This window comes from Heterodontus francisci, chromosome 2 (assembly GCF_036365525.1).
Source record: "Heterodontus francisci isolate sHetFra1 chromosome 2, sHetFra1.hap1, whole genome shotgun sequence".
NCBI lineage: Eukaryota > Metazoa > Chordata > Chondrichthyes > Heterodontiformes > Heterodontidae > Heterodontus > Heterodontus francisci.
The window spans coordinates 168,507,803-168,529,985 of NC_090372.1; the positions used below are offsets into that span (position 1 = coordinate 168,507,803).

At 43.5% G+C, this 22,183-nt stretch overlaps 1 protein-coding gene across 1 annotated transcript in view; it reads right to left on the minus strand.

Moving 5' to 3' along the window:
• Nucleotides 1–22,183, minus strand: part of dnajc1 (DnaJ (Hsp40) homolog, subfamily C, member 1) — a 264,300-nt gene that overhangs the window by 10,798 nt on the left and 231,319 nt on the right. The window contains exons 10-11 of the mRNA XM_068013710.1: nucleotides 19,664–19,712; nucleotides 719–1,188 (exon numbers count right to left, since the gene is read on the minus strand). Of these exons, the coding sequence (XP_067869811.1) occupies nucleotides 719–1,188; nucleotides 19,664–19,712 (519 nt within the window). The remainder of the gene's footprint in view (nucleotides 1–718; nucleotides 1,189–19,663; nucleotides 19,713–22,183) is intronic.

A 22,183-nucleotide genomic window follows, 5' to 3' on the forward strand; every position in this document is an offset into this window, starting at 1 on the left:
TGATTTATCTCATTTCTGGCGGCTATCATCCTTATAGCCTGAGTAAATCCCTCCTTGTGTGTATTGATGAACAGGTTGCACTGTGGCCCTATGTACTACAAACTGGGTTGAGGTTGCCCAAATTTATTCCATCTCAATTTCAGGATTATGTCACTCCTTCGCCTTTAGTACCTACACCCCAAGGACTCCAGCAGTTCAAGACAACCACCATCTTCTCAAGGGCTATTATTATTTTTAAAAATTTATTATTTAGAGATACAGCACTGAAACAGGCCCTTCGGCCCACCGAGTCTGTGCCGACCAACAACCACCCATTTATACTAACCCTACAGTAATCCCATATTCCCTATCACCTCCCTACACTAGGGGCAATTTACAATGGCCAATTTACCTATCACCTGCAAGTCTTTGGATGTGGGAGGAAACCGGTGCACCCGGCGAAAACCCACGCAGTCACAGGGAGAACTTGCAAACTCCGCACAGGCAGTACCCAGAATCGAACCCGGGTCCCTGGAGCTGTGAGGCTGCGGTGCTAACCACTGCGCCGCTATTTGTAACATAAAGCCTGACCTCATTAAAATGCATCAAATTCCATACGTCTTTCAAGTTATTTGGCGATATAAAGAACCAATACAGGCCATGACCGTACAGTAACATAGTGTGATCCAGCTTTATGATGCTGTTGCATCTAAGTTTTCTATTAATAGAGAAATATTACCTTTGTTTTTCCTGCTACACATTTTGCTATTTTGTCCCAGCGTTCAGAAGTCCCCTTTGGATATTGTTGTAAGGCTAGTTCAAGCAGTTTTTGTTGATTTTGGTTCCATAGTTCAGCCATTTCTTCTGAAGATCGAATCTTCTCTTTCCTTTTCTTCTCCTCGTCACTATCATCATCCAGTTCTGTGTTATCAAAGTCCCTCTGACGCCTTCCTTTTTGTTTCTGTTCAATTTCTTCTTGGATCATCAGAGTTCTGTCCGACGTTTTTGCACTTTTCCGTTTCCGCGGCCTGGTTTCTATAGCCAACGTCTCAGTGTAGTTATCTTGATCATCTTCATTTTCAAACGCCTCACGTTCTCCTTCAACCTCCTCATCTCTTTTAGTGATTATGTGGTCAGGCAGAACGGTTTCACGTTTAGCACTCTTTAAGGTCTGAGATACAGACTTTAGATCCAATAGTTTTACCGTTCCTGATTTTAAAAAAAACAGTTGGGTTGACATTGCATGTAATTTTTCAACTTTTACCACAATTTTGCTTTAACAGCACAACAGAATTTTTTTTGTGTACAAATCTATCTATTCATATATGCTTGCACAGGTGAATGCGAGATTACCTACCATATGTATGTCCTTCCCCCTTTGAAAGAATTACAACCTTTGCACACAAATGGATCATTGCCATCAGGCCATGACGTTTATGGATGGGTGTCCAGCCAGGAGGAGAGCTTCGGAGTAGTCAAGTCTGGAGGTGACAAATGCACGGATAAGGGTCTCAGCAGCTGATGGGGTTGAGGCAGGGGAAGAACCAGGTGATGTTGTAGAGGCAAAGGTGTTAGTGCTGGAATGGATCTGGGATCAGAAGCGCAGTTCAGGGTCAAATAGGATGCTGAGGTTGTGAACAATCTGGTTCAACCGGAGACAGCAGTTGGATTGATAGAATCGGGAGACTAAAGTATGGAGTTCATGGTAGTGGTCAAAGAAAATGGCTTTGATCTTCCCAAAGTTTAACTGGAGAAAAGTGAAACGCATCCAGGTCTAGATGTCAGACAGTCTGACAACACAAATTCAGTGGAAGTATCGACAGAGCTGGGTGTCATCAGCTTACTAGCGGAAGTTGACCCAATATCTATTGATTATTTAACAAAAGGGCAGCATGATGATGAGGAAGATGAGGGAGCCAAGGATAAATCCTTGGGAATTCCAGAGGAAACAGGAGCTGTGAGAAGAGAAGCAGTGTTGGAGATTCTCTGACTACAACTGGATAACAAAACACTGGAATGTAGGAAGAACAATGCCATTGATCTAGACAATGGAGAACAGGCATGGCAGGAGGATGTCAAAGGCTGCAGACAGGTCAAGGAGGCATAGTGCACTGTCATGCCATAAAATACAATTAATGGGGCTGAAGATTAATCAGTCCCCAGGACCAGATATTCTACATCCCAGTGTTGAAAGAGGTAGCTATGGAGATAGTGGATGCATTGGTGATCAAATTCCAAAATTCTATAGATTCTGGAATGGTTCTGGCAGATTGGAAGGTAGCAAATGTCACCCCACTATGTAAGAAGCGAGTGAGGGAGAAAACAGAACTACAGACCTGTTAGCCTTACATCAGTAGTGGGGAAAATGCGAGAATCTATTCTAAAGGATGTGATAAATGGACACTTGGATAATAATGATCTGATTGGGCATAATCAACATGGATTTTTTTTTTAATTCATTCATGGGATGTGGTCGTCACTGGCCAGGCCAGCATATATTGCCCCATCCCTAATTGCCCTCGAGAAGGTGGTGGTGAGCTGCCTTCTTGAAACACTGGAATCCATGTGGGGTAGGTACACCCACAGTGCCGTGAGGAAGGGAGTTCCAGAATTTTGACCCAGCAGCAGTGAAGGAACGGTGATATAGTTCCAAGTCAGGATGGTGTGTGGCTTGGAGGGGAACTTGCAGGTGGTGGTGTTCCCATGCATTTGCTGCCCGTGTCCTTCTAGGTGGTAGAGGTCACAGGTTTGGAAGGTGCTGTCCAAGGAGCCTTGGTGTGTTACTGCAGTGCATCTTGTAGATGGTACACACTGCTGCCACTGTGTGTCAGTGGTGGAAGGATTAAATGTTTGTGGATGGGGTGCCGATCAAGCGGGCTGCTTTGTCCTGGATGGTGTCGAGCTTCTTGAGTGTTGTTGGAGCTGCACCCATCCAGGCAAGTGGAGAGTATTCCATCACACTCCTGACTTGTGCCTTGTCGATGGTGGACAGGCTTTGGGGAGTCAGGAGGTGAGTTACCTACAACAGGATTCCTAGCCTCTGACCTGCTCTTGTAGCCATGGTATTTATATGGCTACTCCAGTTCAGTTTCTGGTCAATGGTAACCCCGAGGATGTTGATAGTGGGGTAATGCTACTGAATGTCAAGGGGAGATGGTTAGATTCTCTCTTGTTGGAGATGGTCATTGCCTGGCACTTGTGTGGCGCAAATGTTACTTGCCACTTATCAGCCCAACCCTTGATATTGTCCAGGTCATGCTGCATTTCTAGAATTTATGAATGGGAAATCATTTTGACGAGCCTCTTGGAGTTTTTTTGAGGATGTTACTAACAGAATTAATAAAGTAGGTGGACGTAGTATACTTGGATTTTCAGAAGGCTTTTGGTAAAGTCCCCCACAGGAGGTTGGTTAGCAAAACTAAAGCACATTGGATAGGAGGTAATATACTGGCATGGCTCAAGGATCGGTTAACAGACAACAAACAGAGTAGGAATAAACGGGTCATTCTCAGGTTGGCAGGCTATGACGAGTAGGGTACCGCAAGGATCAATACTTAGGCCCCAGCTGTTCACAATATATATCAATGATTTGGATGTGGGGACCAAATGTAATATTTCCAAGTTCGCGGATGACACAAAACTAGGTGGCAATGTGTGTTGTGAGGAAGATGCAAAGAGGCTTCAAGGGGATTTGGACAGACTTAGTAAGTGGGCAAGAACATGGCATATGGAATACAATGTGGAAAAATGTGAGGAACAGATGTGCAGAGTATTACTGAAATAAGAGATTAGAAAGTATAGATGTACAAAGGAACCTGGGTGTCCTCGTCAATAAGTTACTGAAAGCTAACATGCAGGTGCAGCGAGCAATTAGGAAGGCTAATGGCATGTTATCAATCTTCAGCCAGAAGTGCCGAGTTGATGATCCATCTCGGCCTCCTCCTGAAGTCCCCAGCATCACAGATGCCAGACTTCAACCAATTCGATTCACTCCGCGTGATATCAAGAAACGACTAAAGGCACTGGATACTGCAAAAGCTATGGGCCCTGACAATATTCCGGCAATAGTACTGAAGACCTGTGCTCCAGAACTAGCCACGCCCCTAGCCAAGCTGTTCCAGTAAAGCTACAACACTGGCATCTACCCTGCAATGTGGAAAATTGCCCAGGTATGTCCTGTACACAAAAAGCAGGACAAGTCCAACCCGGCCAATTACCACACCATCAGTCTACTCTCAATCATTAGCAAAGTGTTAGAAGGTGTCATCAACAGTGCCATCAAAAAGCACTCTCCACTTGCCTGGATGGGTGCAGCTCCAACAACACTCAAGAAACTCGACACCATCCAGGACAAAGCAGCCCGCTTGATTGGCACCCCATCCACAAACATTCACTCCCTCCACCATCTACAAGATGCACTGCAGCAATGCAACAAGGCTCCTTAGACAGCACCTTCCAAACCCGCGACCTCTACCAACTAGAAGAACAAGGGCAGCAAATGCATGGGTACACCACCACCTGCAAGTTCCCCTCCAAGTCACACACCATCCTGACTTTGAACTATATCGCCGTTCCTTCATTGTCGCTGGGTCAAAATCCTGGAACTCCCTTCCTAACAGCACTGTGGGTGTACCTACCCCCACATGGTCTGCTGTGGTTCAAGAAGGCAGCTCACCACCACCTTCGCAAAGGCAATTAGGGATGGACAATAAATGCTGGCCTGGCCAGCGACGCCCACATCCCATGAATGAATAAAAAAAATGTTAGCCTTTATCGCAAGAGGATTTGAGTACAGCAGTAGTGAAGTCTTGTTTCAATTGTATTGAACCTTGGTTAGACCGCACTTGGAGTAGTGTGTGCAGTTTTGGTCCCCTTACCTTAGGGAGGATATTACTGCCATAGAGGGAGTGTAACGAAGGTTCACCAGACTTGTTCCTGGTACGGCGGGACTGTCCTATAAAGAGAGATTGGGGAAACTGGACCTGTATTCTCTAGAGTTTCGAAGAATGAGAAGTGATTTCATTGAAACCTACAAAATACTTAAAGGGATAGACAGGGTAGATGCAGGTAAGATTTTTCCCCTGGTTGGGGAGTCTAGAACCAGGGGACACAATTTCAAAATAAGGGGGAAGCCATTTAGGACCAAGATGAGGATAAATTTCTTTACTCAGAGGATTGCGAATCTTTGGAATTCTCTATCCCAGAGGGCTGTGGAAGCTCAGTCATTGAGTATGTTTAAAGCAGAGATTGACAGATTTCTAAATACCAATGACATAAAGGGATATGGGGATAGTGTTGGAAAAGGGCATTGAAGTGAATGATCAGCCATGATCATATTAAAAGGCAGAGCAGGCTCGATGGTCTGAATATCCTACTCCTGCTCCTCTGTTCCTATGTTCCTAACGTGTGACTGAGTAGATCCAATACAGTGCTGTGGCAAGGGCAAAAACAGAATCCTGTTCGCCCATTGCCCCTGTGCTCGCTGATCTATGTTTGGCTCCTGGTTTAGCAACACCTCGATTTCTAAAATTTTCATCCTTGTTTTCAAATCCCTCCATGGCCTCACCCCTATGTTCTCCTACAGCCCCACAACCCTCCTATAGATCTGTACTTCTCCAATTCCGGCCTTTTGAGCATCCCCAATTTTAATCGCTTCATTAGTGGCAGTGCCTTCAGCTGCCTTGGCCCCAAGCTCTGAAATACACTCCATAAACCTTTCCACCTCTCTACCTCTCTTTCCTCCTTTTAAAGCACTTCTTAAAATGTACCTCTTTAAGAAAGCTTTTGTCACCTGCCGTAATATCTCATGCGACTCAGTGTCAACTTTGGCTTTATGGCACCTCTGAAGTATCTGGTGATCTTTTATTACGCTAAAGACAAATATAAATTGTTATGTTTCAGTTCTATACTGGGCAATGCCATCAGGAGCAGAAACGTTAAGTTACAGAAGCAACATTTGTTTGCAGGTTCCCTATTAGGCTTCTATTATGAGTTACTTGGTTATAAATACACTTTCAATCAGTAATAACGGTAGAACACAAAAAAAGGCCGAAGTGTTCTTAACTTCTGTGATCACAGAAGTTATTTGAAGAGGAATGTATCATCGATATCTAACTTTTGCATGTTAGAAAGGATACAGAGGAGGTTTACCAGGGTTGAGGGACTTCAGTTACAGGGAGAGGTTGGAAAAGTTCAGATTGTTCTGCTTGGAACAGAGAAGGTTATTCAGAAATAAAAGCAAAATACTGTGGATGCTGGAAATCTGAAATAAAAACAAGAAATGCTGGAACCACTCAGCAGGTCTGGCAGCATCTGTGAAAAGAGAAGCAGAGTTAACGTTTCGGGTCAGTGACCCTTCATCGGAACAGGTTATTCAGAAGATGTGATTCAATAGCTTTTCAAGATGATTAGGTTTTGATAGAGTAGATGGAGAAAAACTAGCCCCTCTGGCGAATTGGTGAATCACCAGATTTAAAATCATTGGCAAAAGATCTAGAGGGGAGATGAGGAGTAATTTTTTTTCACTGAATGTTGTTGGGACCTGGAACGCTCTACCTGAAAAGGTGATGAAAGCTGATTCCATGAATAATTTTAAATGGGAGTTGGACAGGTACTCGAGGATGAGGAACTTATAGGGTTATGGGAGTGTACTGGAGGCCTCCAAACAGTCATGGAGAGATAGAGCAGCAGATATGTAGGCAAGTCTCAGAGGTGTAAAAATAATTGGGTAATAATAATAGGGGATTTCAACTTCCCCAAATTAACTGGGATGGTCGTGGTACAAAAGGCTTAAAGGGGGCAGAATTCTTAAAGTGTATCCAGGTGAGTTTTTTGAGCCAGCACGTAGAAAGTCCTACTAGAGAAGGGGTGGTACCGCATCTAATCTTATGGAATGAAGCTGGACAATTGGTAGAAGTGGGGAGCATTTCGGGATAGTGACCATAACTCTAAGATTTAAGGTAGTTATGGAAAAGGACAAAGATGGACTGGAAATAAAGGTACTGAATTGGGGGAAAGGCAGATTTCAACATGACAAAACAGGATCAGGCCAAAGTGGACTGGGAGTATCTACTTGTAGGTAATTCTACATCAGACCAGTGGGAGTCATTCATAAAGGAAACAGAGAGAGGCCAGGGCCAACATGTTCCGTAAAGGTGTAGGGTAGTACCAACAAGTCCAGGGAACCCTGGATGTCAAGGGATATAGAGTATTGGATAAGGGGGGAAAAAAAGGCTTATGGCAGATTCAGAGTGCTGAAAACAATGGAGGCACTAGAGGAGTATAGAAAGTGTGGGGGGGGGGGGTACTTAAAAAAATAACAGGAGATCGAAGAGGGGGCATGAAAAAACACTGGCGGGCAAGATAAAGGAAAATTCCAAGGCGCTTTATAAGTATATTAAGGGCAAAGGAGAAGGACGATTTAGGTGTAGCTAACAGGGAGGGGGATTGTGATATACTTGAACAAATTAGCATTGAAAGGGAGGGGGTATTAGCAGTTTCAGCGGGTTTAAAAGTGAATAAATCCCCAGGCCCAGATGAGATGTATCCCAGGCTACTATGTGAAGCAAGGGAGGAGACAGCAGGGGCTCTGACACAGATTTTCAAATCCTCTCTGGTAACAGGAGAGGTGCCAGAGGACTGGAGGACAGTGGTACCATTATTCAAGAAGGGTAGTAGGGATAAACCAGGTAATTACAGGCCAGTGAGTCTAACGTCAGTAGTCGGGAAACTATTGGAAAAAATTCTGAGGGACAGGATTAATCTCCACTTGGAGAGGCAGGGATTAATCAAGGATAGTCAGCATGGCTTTGTCAGGAAGAGATCACATCTACACATCTAACAAATTTGATTGAATTTTCCGAAGAGGTGACTAGGTGTGCAGGTGAGGGTAAAGCAGTTGATGTAGTCTACATGGACTTCAGCAAGGCTTTTGATAAGGTCCCGCATAGGAGATTGGTTTAGAAGGTAAGAGCCCATGGGATCCAGGGCAATTTGGCAAATTGGAGGCAGCGGGTGATGGCCGAGGGTTATTTTTGCAATTGGAAGCCTGTGACCAGTGGTGTACCATAGAGATCAGTGTTGGGACCCTTGTTGTTTGTAGTGTATATTAATGATTTAGCCGTGAATATAGGAGATATGATCAGCAAATTCACAGATGACACGAAAATTGGTGGCGTCGTAAATAGTGAGGAGGAAAGCCTTAGATTACAGGACCATATAGATGGGCTGGTAAGTTGGGCGGAGCAGTGGCAGATGGAATTTAATCCTGAGAAGTGTGAGGTGATTTTGGGAGAATAACAAGGCAAGGGAATATACAATGGATGGTAGGACCATAGGAAGTACAGAGGGTCAGATGGACCTTGGTGTACTTGTTCATTGATCACCGAAGGCAGCAGCACAGGTAGATAAGGTCGTTAGGAAGGCATATGGGATACTTGCCTTTATTAGCCGAGACATAGAATATAAGAGCAGGGAGGTTATGATGGAGCTGTATAAAATGCTAGTTAGGCCACAGCTGGAGTACTGTTCTGGTCACCACACTGTAGGAAGGATGTGATTGCACTGGAGAGGGTGCAGAGGAGATTCACCAGGATGTTGCCTGGGCTGGAGCATTTCAGCTATGGAGACAGTGTGGATAGGCTAGGGTTGTTTTCCTTAGAGCAGAAAAGGCTGAGGGGGTATCTGATTGAGGTATACAAAATTATGAAGGGCATAGATAGGAAGGAACTTTCTCCCTTAGCAGAGATGCCAATAACCAGGGGACATAGATTTAAGGTAAGGGGCAGGAGATTTAGAGGGAATTTGAGGAAAAACTTTTCACCCTGAGGGTGGTTGGAATCTGGAACACACTGCCTGAAGAGTTGGTGGAGGCAGGAACCCTCACAACATTTAAGAAATATTTAGATGAGCACTTGAAACGCCACAGCATACAAGGCTACGGGCCAAGTGCTGGAAAATGGGTTTCAAATAGGCTTGAAGGCCGGCACGGACACAGTAGGCCAAGAGCCCGTTTCTGTGCTGTATAACTCCATGACTCTAAATATGGAGTTGCAGGAAAGATGGGCACAGATTTGGGAGCTGAAAAACATTCAAGGACTGCTGAGAGGGAGGTTTGAAATGGGGCAATTTGCTTAAATTTACTTAAGGAGAGGGGTGGTTACAGGAATTTTGAAAGGGAGAGGAACAATACCAGAGGAGAACGGAACCAATTACACTGTCGGCTAGCATGGCAGCTACAAAAGAAAGTTGGATGTTTAGTGTGAATGGAGTAGAGGAGGTAGGAGGACAAGATGAACTCAAAGTGGGCACAATGGGAGATAGGAAAGAAACTAGAGAAAGAACTGGGTATCAGGGCCAATGCAAAGGGAAGGGTTAGCGTTGTTTGGCATGGGAAAGGGGGGGTTACTGTGGCAAATGTGAGAGGCGGCTGAACTGATAGTCTCAATCTTAGTGGCAAAGAAGCCCCAAGCTCCTTGTACTCCTTGTTGGATTTGAGGGTGGAGAGAGCAGGGAAAAGCATTGAAGGAAACAGTTGGTAATGGAGAAAAAAAAAGTTGGGATGATCCTGTAGTAGTGCGAGGTTCTGGCTGAGAACTGTACTGCAGTATGCCGTCAACACCTTCAGAAGAGGAGTGAAGGATGGGGAGGAGAAAGATTAGGAAAATGCTTATTAAAATTTTTTTTTTTTAAACTTCTACCTTCAACTTTAAAAAAAAAATGGGTGATACCAGCAAGATCGTATTTATTGACCAGCCTTAAATACCCTGAGGGTATTAAGACTCAGCTGCATAATGTGGAACTGGCATCACATGTAAGCCACACCTGATAGGGCACAAGTTCTCTTCTTGAAAATGGACATCAGTAAGCCAATTAGGATTTTATGACAATCCAGCACCTTCATGGCCATTTCTGGTACTAGCCCAAAAATTATCAGATGCTTTGAATACAATTTTTCAACTTGACACTGACATTTGAACTCAAGATTTCTGTGTTTGTTAATCCTGTAGCATAACTGCTAGGTTATGATTGATGGTCACATAGGAAGGCACAGGCATTTCATCATCAGATAGACTTAGAAGTGACCTTACAGATATACTAAAAGATAAACGATATGAGAAAAGGTAAACCTGGAACACTAAGTTAAAGCATGCCAGGACATATAATTTAAAGGCAAACGAGCTCATTACACGATCACCCTGGAAAGCAAAAGATAACCTAAAGACTTTTATCTCCTACTGACCACCCCCTTAAACCTCTCTACCCTGACTTTTAACAAGATTTTAACAAAGATTTCTTTGTCTCCATAATAGAAAATATCTGTCAACCATGATAGAAAATATCTGTCAACCTCCTCCCACTAAGCCAGATCTCCAACCAGCTGCTCCCAAACTAAGCCTACACCATCAGTCACCTCTCAAGCATTCCCCATCTACCTCTCCACATTCTCCAAGCTCATGTCATTCATGAGATCTACCACATACTCCCTCGAACCTGAATCCACTAGACATCTGTTCTCACAACTTCTCTTCCTGACCCCCATTTTAGATGATACTGTAAGTGGTTCCCTCTCTTCAGCACCATCTTCCTACCTAACAAAAGGTTCCTCAAAATAAGCAAAATCATCCAAAATAAAAAAAACAATGTCAGACATTAACTCCATTTTTCTTGCCACAGATGCTGCCTGACCTGAATACTTCCAGCATTTTCCGTTTTTATTTCAGATTTCCAGCATTCGCGGTATTTTGCTTTCTGCTGCTTATGTTTTTTCTATATTTGATCTTTTTTTTTTCCTGATTTCCCTTCCTCTCCTGAAACTTGCATTTATAAATGCCTTTCAGAAACTCAGGACATCCAAAAGCACTTTATAGCCAATGAAATACTTTTCAAGTGTAGCTGCCATTGGTAATGCAAGAAACACTGCAGTCAATTTGCATACCGTGAGGTCCCACAAACAGCAGTATGATTAATGACTAGATAACCTTGTTTTAAAAAAAGTAATAGTTGGAGGATAAATATCGACCAGGACACTGGCAAGTAATGAGCTTGTTTGCCTTTAAATTCTGTGTCTTGTCAAGCTTTAACTTAGTGTTCCAGGTTTACCATTTCTCTTTTTTTTTTTTAAGTATATCTCTATAAGGTCACTTCTAAGTCTCTCTTCAATGATGAAATGCCTGTACTTTCCCTGAAAACTTCCCCAGCTCTTCTTTGGAATAGTGCCAAGGGATCTTTTACGTTTCATCCAAAAGATGAAATCTCTGATAGTGCCGCATTCCCTCAATACTGCACTGAAGTGTCAGCCAAGAGTAATTTTTGTCCTCTCTGAAGTGGAGTTGAATGCACAACCTGACTCGAGAGAGAGGGCTATCAGGTCTCACACACACACACACATCAGAAATGGCCTTGTGGGTAGGGTAGTGTAATGGTGCTGGTGTTGGACTATCAACCCAGAAGTCATGAGTTCAAATCCCAAAGTGGTAAGTGAAAAGCATCTGTACTCAGACCGGTCAGTTTCATGTGAGCTGTGGGGAAGTTACTGAAATCAATGTCAGGATATAGTGAATTTCACATGTAACTGTGAAGGGTAGATTATATATTACCACTCTAGTTCATTTTTTTGCGAGGTCATCAACAGAGTGATAGGGAACCTCTACGGACATCTACATGGACTTCTCAAATCCATCGGATAAGGTTCTGAACAGCAGGAAATTAGCAAAATTAAAAAAGTGGAAGGAAGTTAAGGAAACCTTGTAATCTGAGTTTAAAGGGAATGTACTCTGATTGGTGAAATGTAACAAGTAACCAAGGAATTTTTTTTTTTATTCATTCATGGGATGTGGGCATCGATGACAAGGCCCAAGATTGTGGTGAACCACATTCTTGAACCGCTACATTCCATGTGGTGAAGGCACTACTATTGCTTTCGAGGCAGTTTCAGAATTTCGATTCAGCAAGAAAGAACAGCAATATATTTACAAGTCAGAATGGTGTGCAACTTTGAAAGGGAACTTGCAGGTGGTGTTCTTCCCATACACCTGCTGCTCTTTTTCTTCCAAGTGGTAGAGACTATGGATTTCAGAGGTGCTGACTACGAAGCCTTGGTGAGTTGTGGGAAATTTTGTTGATGGTACACACTGAAGCCAGTGTGGGAGTGAATGTTTAAGCTTGTGGATGAGGTGCCAATTAAACGGGTTGCTTTGTCCTGAATAATGTTCAACTTGAATGTTTTGGGAAGTCAGGAGGCGAGAAACTTGTCGCAGAATTCCCAGCCTCTGACCCACTCTTGTAGCTACAGCATTTAAGAGGCTGGTCCAGTTATGTTTCTGGTCAATAGTGACCCACAGGTTGTTGATGAGGAGGATTTGACAATGGTAATGCCATTGAATGACAATGGACGGTCCTTAGACTCTCTCGTGTTGGAGATGGTCATTGCTTGACGTTTAAGTGGCAAGTAACATTCGCACGACACACCAGTCCAAGCCTCCATGCTGTCCAGGTATTACTGCATGCATACATGGACATCTTCATTATCTGAGGAGTTGCCAATGCAACTGAACACTGTGCAATCATCAGCAATCACCACCTAGGAAGGCCACTGATGAAGCAACTGGAGATGGTTGGGCCGAGGATGTTGCCCTGAGGAACTCCTGCAGCGATGCCCTGGGGTGAGATGATTGGCCTCCAACAACCACAACCATCTTCCTTTGTACTAGATATGATTACAGCCAGTGGAGAGTTTTCCTCCTGATTCCCATTGGTTTCAATTTTGCTAGGGCTCCTTGATGCCACACATGATGTCAAAGGCAGTTACTTTCCCCCTCACCTCTGGAATTCAGCTCTTTTTTCATGTTTGGACCAAGCCTGTAATGAGGTCTGTAGCCAATTGGTCCTGGCAGAACCCAAACTGAGTATTGGTGAGCAGGATATTGTTGATTAAGCGCTGCTCGATAGCACTGTCAACAACACCTTCCATCCCTTTCCTGAAGATTGAGGGTAGACTGATGGGGCAGTAACTGACTGGATTGGATTTGTTCAGCTTTATGTGGACGGGGCGTACCTGGGCAACTTTCCACATTGTCAGATAGAAGCCAGTGTTGTAACTGTACTGCAACATTTTAGCTAGATGTATGGCTAGTTCGGAAGCACAAGTTTTCAGCACAACAGCCAGGAGGTTGTCGGGGCCTATATATAGCCCTTGATTTCACATGGAGTGAATCGAATTGGCTGAAGATTGGTTTCTGTGATGGTGGGGAGCACAGCAGGAGGCAGAGATGGGTCATCCACTCAGCATTCCTGGCTGAAGATGACTGCAAATGCTTCAGCCTTGGCTTTTGCACTCACGGGGCGGCACAGTGGTTAGCACCACAGCCTCACAGCTCCAGCGACCTGGGTTCGGTTCTGGGTACTACCCGTGACCGCGTGTGTTTCCGCCGGGTGCTCCATTTTCCTCCCACAGCCAAAGACTTGCAGGTTGCTAGGTAAATTGGCCATTGTAAATTGCCCCTAGAGTAGATAGGTGGTAGGAGAATTGAAGGAAGGTGGGGATGAGGTAGGGAATATGGGATTAATGTAGGATTAGTATAAATGGGTGGTTGTTGGTCGGCACAGACTCGGTGGGCCGAAAGGCCTGTTTCAGTGCTATATCACTCGATGACTCTATGTTGGGCTCCAGTATCATTGAGGATGGAAATGTTCATGGAGCCTCTTCCTCCCATTTGTTGTTCAACTGTCCACTACTACTCACGACGTGACATGGTAGGACTGCAGAGCTTTGATATGATCCGTTGGTTGCGGGATCACTTAGCATATAGTATGCTGCTTCTGCTCTTTAAGATGCATATAGTCCTGTGATGGTATCTCATTTTTAGGTACGCCTGGTACTGCTCCCAGCATGCTCTCTTACACTCTTCATTCAACCAGTGTTGGTCCTCTGACTTGATGGGAATGGTAGAGTATGCTCTACCATATGCCAGGCAATGAGGTTATAGATTGCACTGGAATATAATTCTACCGCTGCTGTTAGCACATGGAGCCTTGTGGATGCCCAGTTTTGAGCTGCCAGTTCTGTTCTGATCTATAATAAAAACAAGAAATGCTGGAAATACTCAGCAGGTCTGGCAGCATCTGTGGAGAGAGAAGCAGAGTTAACGTTTCAGAACTGGGTTCTGATGAGTTCTGATGAAGGGTCACTGATCTGAAACGTTAACTTTGCTTCTCTCTCCACAGATGCTGCCAGACCTGCTGAGTATTTCCAGCATTACTGGTTTTTATTTCAGATTTCCAGCATCTGCAGTATTTTGCTTTTATCTTACTGTTCTGATCTATCCTTTTTGGCATGGTGGTAATGCCACACAACATGGTGGAGGGCATCCGCAGAGCAAAGACAGAACTTTGTATCCACAAAGACAACGCAATGATTACTCCTACCAATACTGTGACTGGTAGATTGGTCAGCATGAGGTCAATTAGGTTTTTCCCTTGTGTTAATTCTCTCACCACCTGTCAGTGTGTCAGTCTGGCAGGTATGACCTTCAGAGTTCAGTCAGTAGTGGTGCTCGAGCCACTCTTGGTGATGGCATTAAAGACAACCCCCACCCCCCCCACCAAGGTACATTTTGTGCCCTTGCTACCCTCAGTGCTTCTTCCAAGTGATGTTCAACATGGAGGCGCACTGATTCATCAACTGAGGGAGGGCAGAAGGTAGTAATCAGCAGGAGGTTTCCTTGCCCATGTTTGACCTGATGCCTTGAGACATCACAGAGTCAATGTTGAGGACTCCCAGTGCCACTTCCTCCTGACTGGAGACCACTGTGTTATCCCCCTCTGGTCAGTGTGTTCTGCTGGTGGGACAGGATATATCTAAGGATAGTGATGGAGGAATCTGGGGCTGCAAGGTCTGATTCTGTGAGTATGATTGTGTCAGACTTTTGCTTGAATAGTCTGTGGGACAACTCTTCCAGTTTCGTTACAAGTTTCCAGATGCTCGTGAGGGGGGCTTCGTCATGTCTGAATGCCAGGTGGTCCATCCTATTTTCTTCTTAGTTTGGTACAACAGAGTGGCTTGCTAGGTCATTTCAGAGGGCAGTTAAGAGTCAACCACATTGCTGTGTGTCTGGAGTCAGAACCGGCTTAAGACCGCAGGTTTCCTTTCCTAAAGGACATTAGTGAACCAGTTGGGTTTAGATTATAATCCAATGGTTTCACAGCCACCATTACTGATACTAGATTTTTATTGCAGATTTATTGGATTAACTTAATTTAAATTCCCCAGCTGCCTTGGTGGAATTTGAACTCATGTCTCCAGATTGTTCATCCAAGCCTCTGGATTACTCGTCCAGTAACAACCACGAAGCTAGCGTATCCCTAAATGTGCACTGTGGCCTCAGCTTTCTACCGTATAAATCAATGACTTGTTTGAAGAAGTAGTTGGCTGTATACCCAAGTATGCAGATGACACTTAGGTGGCACAGTAAACTGCATAGATGGGTGCAGTAAATTAAAAAGGGACATAGACTAAGTGAGTGGGCAAAACTGTAGCAGATGAAGTTCTATGGAGCAAAGTGCAAGGTCATTGACTTGGCATCCAAGAAAGACAGACAAATCTGCAGAGTTTCTTAATGACAAGAAACTAGAAACTGTGGAGGAGCAAAATGATTTGGTGATTCGGGTACACAAACCACAAAGCAAGTGAACAGGTACAAAAAGTAATCCAAAAGGCTAATGGAGTGCTGCCCTTTACCTCAAGAGGGTTGGAATACAAAAGGAACGAAGTTATGCTTCAGTTGTACCGAGGCTTAGTCACAGCCCATCTGGAGTACTGCATCCAGGATGGATAGTTTTGGTCATGGAGAAGGTAGAGTCATAGAGTTATACAGCACAGAAACAGGCCCTTCAGCCCATCGTGTTCATGCTGGCCATCAAGCACCTATCTATTCCAATCCCATTTTCCAGCACTTGGCCCGTAGCCTTGTATGCTATGGCGTTTCAAGTGCTCATCTAAATACTTCTTAAATGTTGAGGGCACCTGCCTCTACCACCCCTTCAGGCGCTGTGTTCCAGATTCCAACCACCCTCTGGGTGAAAAAAATTTCCCTCAAATCCCCTCTAAACTTCCTGTCCCTTACCTTAATTCTATGCCTCCTGGTTATTGACACCTCCGCTAAGGGAAAATGTTTCTTCCCATCTACCCTCTCTATGCCCCTCATAATTTTGTATGCCTCAATCAGGTCCCCCCTCAGTCTACTCTGCTCCAAGGAAAACAACCCTAGCCGATCCAATCTCTCTCCATAGCTGAAATGCTCCAGGCCAGGCAACATCCTGGTGAATCTCCTCTAGTGTGGCGACCAGAACAGTACACAGTACTCCAGCTGTGGCCTAACTAGCGTTTTATACAGCTCCATCATGACATCCCTGCTCTAGTATTCTATGCCTTGGCGAATAAGGACAATTATCCCATATGCCTTCCTAACGACCTTATCTACCTGTGCTTCTGCCTTCTGTGATCTATGGACAAGTACCTCTGACCCTCTGTACTTCCTAGGGTCCTAACATCCATTGTATATTCCCTTGCCTTGTTAGTCCTCCCAAAATGCATCACCTCACACTTCTCAGGATTAAGTTCTATCTGCCACTGCTTTACCATCTTACCAGCCCATCTACATTGTCCTTTTAACTAAGGCTTTCCTCCTCACTATTTACGACACCACCAATTTTCGTGTCATCTGCGAACTTACTGATCATACCTCCTATATTCACGTATAAATCATTAATGTACACTACAAACAGCAAATGTCCCAGCACTGATCCCTGCGGTACACCACTGGTCACAGGCTTCCAATCGCAAAAACAACCCTTGGCCATCTGACACTAAACCAGTTTTGGATCCACTTTGCCAAATTGCCCTGGATCTTATGGACTCTTATCTTCTTGACAAATCTCCCATGCGGGACCTTATCAAAATCCTTATTGAAGTCCACGTAGACTATATCAACTGCTTTACCCTCATCTACACACCTAGTCACCTCCTCGAAAAATTCAATCAAATTTGTCAGACACAATCTTCCCCTGACAAAGCCATGCTGACTATCCCTGATTAATCCCTGCCTCTCCAAGTGGAGATTAATCCCGCCCCTCAGAACTTTTTCCAATAGTTTTCCTACCACTGATGTCAGACTCACCGGCCTGTAATTACCTGGTTTATCCCTACTACCCTTTTTGAATAATGGTACCACCAGCCCTCTGGCACCTCTCCTGTGGCCAATTGAAAATTTGCATCAGAGCCCCTGCAATCTCCTCCCTTGCCTCACATAACAGCCTGGGAATTTATCCACTTTTAAGCCCACTAATACCTCCTCCCTTTCAATGCTAATTTGCTCAAGTATATCACAATCCCCCTCCCTGATCTCTACACCTACATCGTTATTCTCCATAATGAACACAGATGAAATGTAACCATTTAAAACCTCACCAACGTCCTCCGGCTCCACACACAGATTGCCACTTTGGTCCCTAATGGGCCCTACTCTTTCCCTGGGTTATCCTCTTGCCCTTAATATACTTATAAAACGCCTTGAGATTTTCCTTTATCTTGTCAGCCAGTGTTTTTTCATGCCCCCTCTTCGATCTCCTAATTACTTTAAGTACCCCCCCCCCCCCCCCACCACCACTTTCTATACTCCTCCAGGGCCTCCGCTGCTTTCAGCCTTCTGAATCTGCCATAAGCCTCTTTTCTTTATCCAAACCTCTATATCCCTTGACATTCAGGGTTCCCTGGACTTGTTTCTACCCTTCACCTTTATGGGAAAATGTTGGCCCTGAACTCTCTCTATTTCCTTTTGAATGACTCCCACTGATCTGACATAGACCTTCCTACAACTAGCTGCTCCCAGTCCACTTTGGCCAGATCCTGTTTTATCAAATTGAAATTGGCCTTCCCCCAATTCAGTACCTTAATTTCCAGTCCATCTTTGTTCTTTTTCATAACTACCTTAAATCTTAGAGGTACAGCACAGATCCACCACAATTATACCAGGCCTTAAAGATTAAATTATGGACAGGGGTTGCATAAACTTGGCTTGTATTCCCTTGAGTTTAGAAGGTTGAGGGGTGATCTGATCAGACTTTTAGAATGATAAGGTGACTGGATAGTGTAAATACAAAGCAGTTGTTGTGTTTGGTAGAAGTATCCAAAACAAGGGGCATAATCTTAAAATTACAGCTAGGCCATTCAGGAATGAAATCAGGAAGCATTTATTTATTTATTTATTTATTTAGAGATACAGCACTGAAACAGGCCCTTCAGCCCACCGAGTCTGTGCCGACCATCAACCACCCATTTATACTAATCCTACATTAATCCCATATTCCTACCACATCACCTCAATTCCCCTACCACCTACCTACACTAAGGTAAATTGGCCATTGTAAATTGCCCCATCAACCTGCAAGTCTTTGGCTGTGGGAGGAAACAGGAGCACCCGGTGGAAACCCACGCAGACACAGGGAGAACTTGAAAACTCCGCACAGGCAGTACCCAGAATCGAACCCGGGTCACTGGAGCTGAGAGGCTGCGGTGCTAACCACTGCACCACTGTGCCGCCTAAAATTGGTTTGCTAAAATTATGAAAAGTTTTTTTTTTAAAAGTAGGCACAATTGTTTTCACTTGTGGATTACAGGAAAACTAGAGGCCATCATAGTCACCATGAAATCAAATAGGGTATTCAGAAGAAACTTCTTTAGCCACAGTGAAACTCACTCCACAAGTAGTTGTGGGTAAGAGTATAAATACATTTAAGGTGAATCTAGAGAAGTATGGGAGGAGGCTCAGGTGGAGCATAACTGGAACACGGGCTGAATGGTCTGTTTCTGTGCCACATATTCTATGTAATTCTAAGCAGTATGTAATGTGTTACACAAGGGTTAGTGGAAATCTGGAATTCTCTCCTCCAATACGTTGCAGTGCTGAATCAACTGAAATTTTCAGGACTGAGAACAGCAGGCAAGGGTATTAAGGGATTATGGATCAAAAGTCAGGTAAAGATCAGCCATGATGTAACTGAATGACAGAACAGGCTCAAGAAGCAGAATGTGCTACTCCTTTACCTATGTTCCCAAGTATGGTAGGTGACCACCCAAGAAGTTGTTGATAGTATAAGGAGGCCATGTCTGAAATATTTGCACAAGCATGTGTTGATCAATGAGTGTTACCAAGCAACCCTAAAACAAAGCAATGCTGCGCACTGAACATATATACAGGCAAACTGCATTTGTGTTATTGTTCTGGTAAGAAAATCACTTTTTATTGACGTTTACTTGTTGATGCCAATAACATTATCCCCAGGAAAAGCAAAGAAAACATAGAATGGCTGATTGCAAACAAAATGGACTTGCAGTATATTGGATTTGATAGTCTGTAGACTTACAAGGACAAACCTGAAGTTTTTCATAATTGTTCAATAACTGGTGCTATACAAGCAGAGAACACAATCTTTTTGCCACAGAAAAAAAATAATCTGTGGCACAAGTCCTGGGGTTTTCTCCAATGTGGAAGCAAAAAACCATATGTGGCACTGCCTATCTGCAGCATCATGATGACGTTTTTATAAATATAAATGGCACGTAGTCCCCAGACCCAGATCAAACTGATGCTATTACTATTATGTAGAGAAAGCTTAAAAATACACATACCTGGTGTGTTTGAAACAAAATCCTTAACTTGTTTAGCTTTTGTTGTAACCTGTATAAGAAAAATACACAGTTGTTTACTTCTCACCAAGCATTTAATTAAAGCCCATTACACATTAAAAAATTTAACCCTTAGAAATAAAAACCCACATTTATATCTTAACTAAACTAAATCTCCTGTAACTTTACTTTCCCTCCCCCTCCTTTTCTGAAGAAACTGACTGATTTCATTGGCGCTTGGTGTTCTCCAGTACATTGTCCAAGTGGCCATACTTCATGAAACCTCAACAGCAAGCACTGGCATAGCTACTTAATAACAGGAAGCAAAACAGCTGAGCTGGACAAACACACACATGCACAAGTTCTCACCTGACATCCATGCACACACTTCCTAGAAGGTGCCACTTGGCTGACTCTTTTGAAAGAGCAGTCATGCTTTGTTCCACATCCCAGCTTTTTATCATAGAGTCATACAACATAGAAACAGACCCTTGGCCTACCGTGTCCGCGCCGGCCTTCAAGCCTATCTATTTGAAACCCATTTTTCAGCACTTGGCCCCTAGCCTTGTATGCTATGGCGTTTCAAGTGCTCATCTAAATACTTCTTAAATGTTGTGAGGGTTCCTGCCTCCACCATCTCTTCAGGCAGTGTGTTCCAGATTCCAAACACCCTCGGAGAAAAAAAGTTTTTCCTCAAATCCCCTCTAAACCTCCTGCCCCTTACCTTAAATCTATGCCCCCTGGTTATTGACACCTCCACTAAGGGAAAAAGTTCTTTCCTATCTACCTCAGCCTCCTCTGCTCTAAGGAAAACAACCCTAGCCTATCCAGTCTCTCTCCACAGCTGAAATGCTCCAGCCCAGGCAACATCCTGGTGAATCTCCTCTGCACCCTCTCCAGTGCAATCACATCCTTCGGAGTGTGGTGACCAGAACTGTACTCAGTACTCCAGCACGGCCTGAGAGTGTGGTGGTGGTAGGTTCAATTGAAGCATTCAAAAGGGAATTAGACAGTTATATGAAAAGGATAAATGTGCAGGGTTACAGGGAGAAGGTAGGGGAACGGCACTAGGTGAAATGCTCATTAGGAGAGCCGGTGCAGACACGATAGGCTGAATGGCCTCCTTCTGCGCTGTGACAATTCTGTGATTCCATGAGTTTAGTGGAAATAGGATTGAGGGAACAGGAAGTGGGTCTCATGGACAAGGGGGAGCATAAGAAACAGGAGGCAAGAGAGAGGTAGAGGGAGGGAGAGGGAGGGAGTGGGAAAAGAGGAAGGAGGAAAGTGTTAGAGAGGGGCCTTGGTTTAACATCTCATCAGCAAGACAACACCTCTGACAGTGCAGCACTCCCTCAGTACTGCACTGATGTATCAGCCTACATTTTGTGCTCAAGTCTCTACAGTGGGACGTGAATCCACTACCTTCTGAGTGCTACCACTGAGCCACAGCTATCAATACTTACAATGAACCTTTTATATCAGAAACAGTAGTTTAATTTTTTTTTTAAAGAACTTAATAAGTAGCTTTAAGGACCTTAAAATGAACAAAATCCAATGATTATAAATCACTTATCAATGCATTATATTTAGTTGTGGTAGAAATTATCTTAGCAGTCATTAGACTGAATAACTTTATATCCAGTCTACTTTCCCAAACAATTCTGCTATTTGTCACATTGAAAGTCAAGCTTACTTCACATGCTACAAAAGGTTTAAGACAACAAAATCCTTGTTTTATCAAGTTTTCAAGTCTAAACAGTAATTTAAGGACTATTTAAATTTTTTAAAACTTCATATTACAATTCATTAAACAAAACACCAATTCCTCCAACATATAAACGTACAACATTCAAAAATTTACAAAAAACCTATTCAATTGGCAAATAGCACTTTTAAATCTCAAAGGGCACTATAATCAACATTAATTTTGAATTAGCCCCCTTGCTGTAAAACTGCAACATAATATTGATGAGTGCACTCTCTTTTTCTGCATTCCAACACTGTACTGGCCTATTTAGTCACCTTATCTTTAATATGTCAGGTTTATGTTTTTAAAAAGTCCAAATTTCATTACAGAGTGACTAACATAAAAGCATCTGAAAAACATTTACTGGTCAACTTAGCTTCTCAGTGATTTATTTTCTTCCATGAGTACATGGAATTCCCATTAAATAACACAGCAGTCCTTAGCTTGGCTGCAATTTTTATGTCTTGTCAATCACCCAAGCATCACTGACTATGCTGCAGCCGTTGTGATATAATTCTAGATAGTAAAATTTTTTTTCATTTCTTCTTGCATGCTTATAAAAGCGACATGAATCAGTGTTTTCTAACCTGTTTGGTACAAAGCCCGTTAATCATTTCCTCATCTTTTTTTAAAGACACATGGGACAGCTTATCTAACTTCAGTCCTTTTGCCACATGCTGTCAGGCTCCGCACTAATTAGAAAGGTCTGCCAGCATCAACCCACCTGTCTGTTGTTTTGTTTCCTACCTGAGTCTCTTATCCATATAGATAGTAAA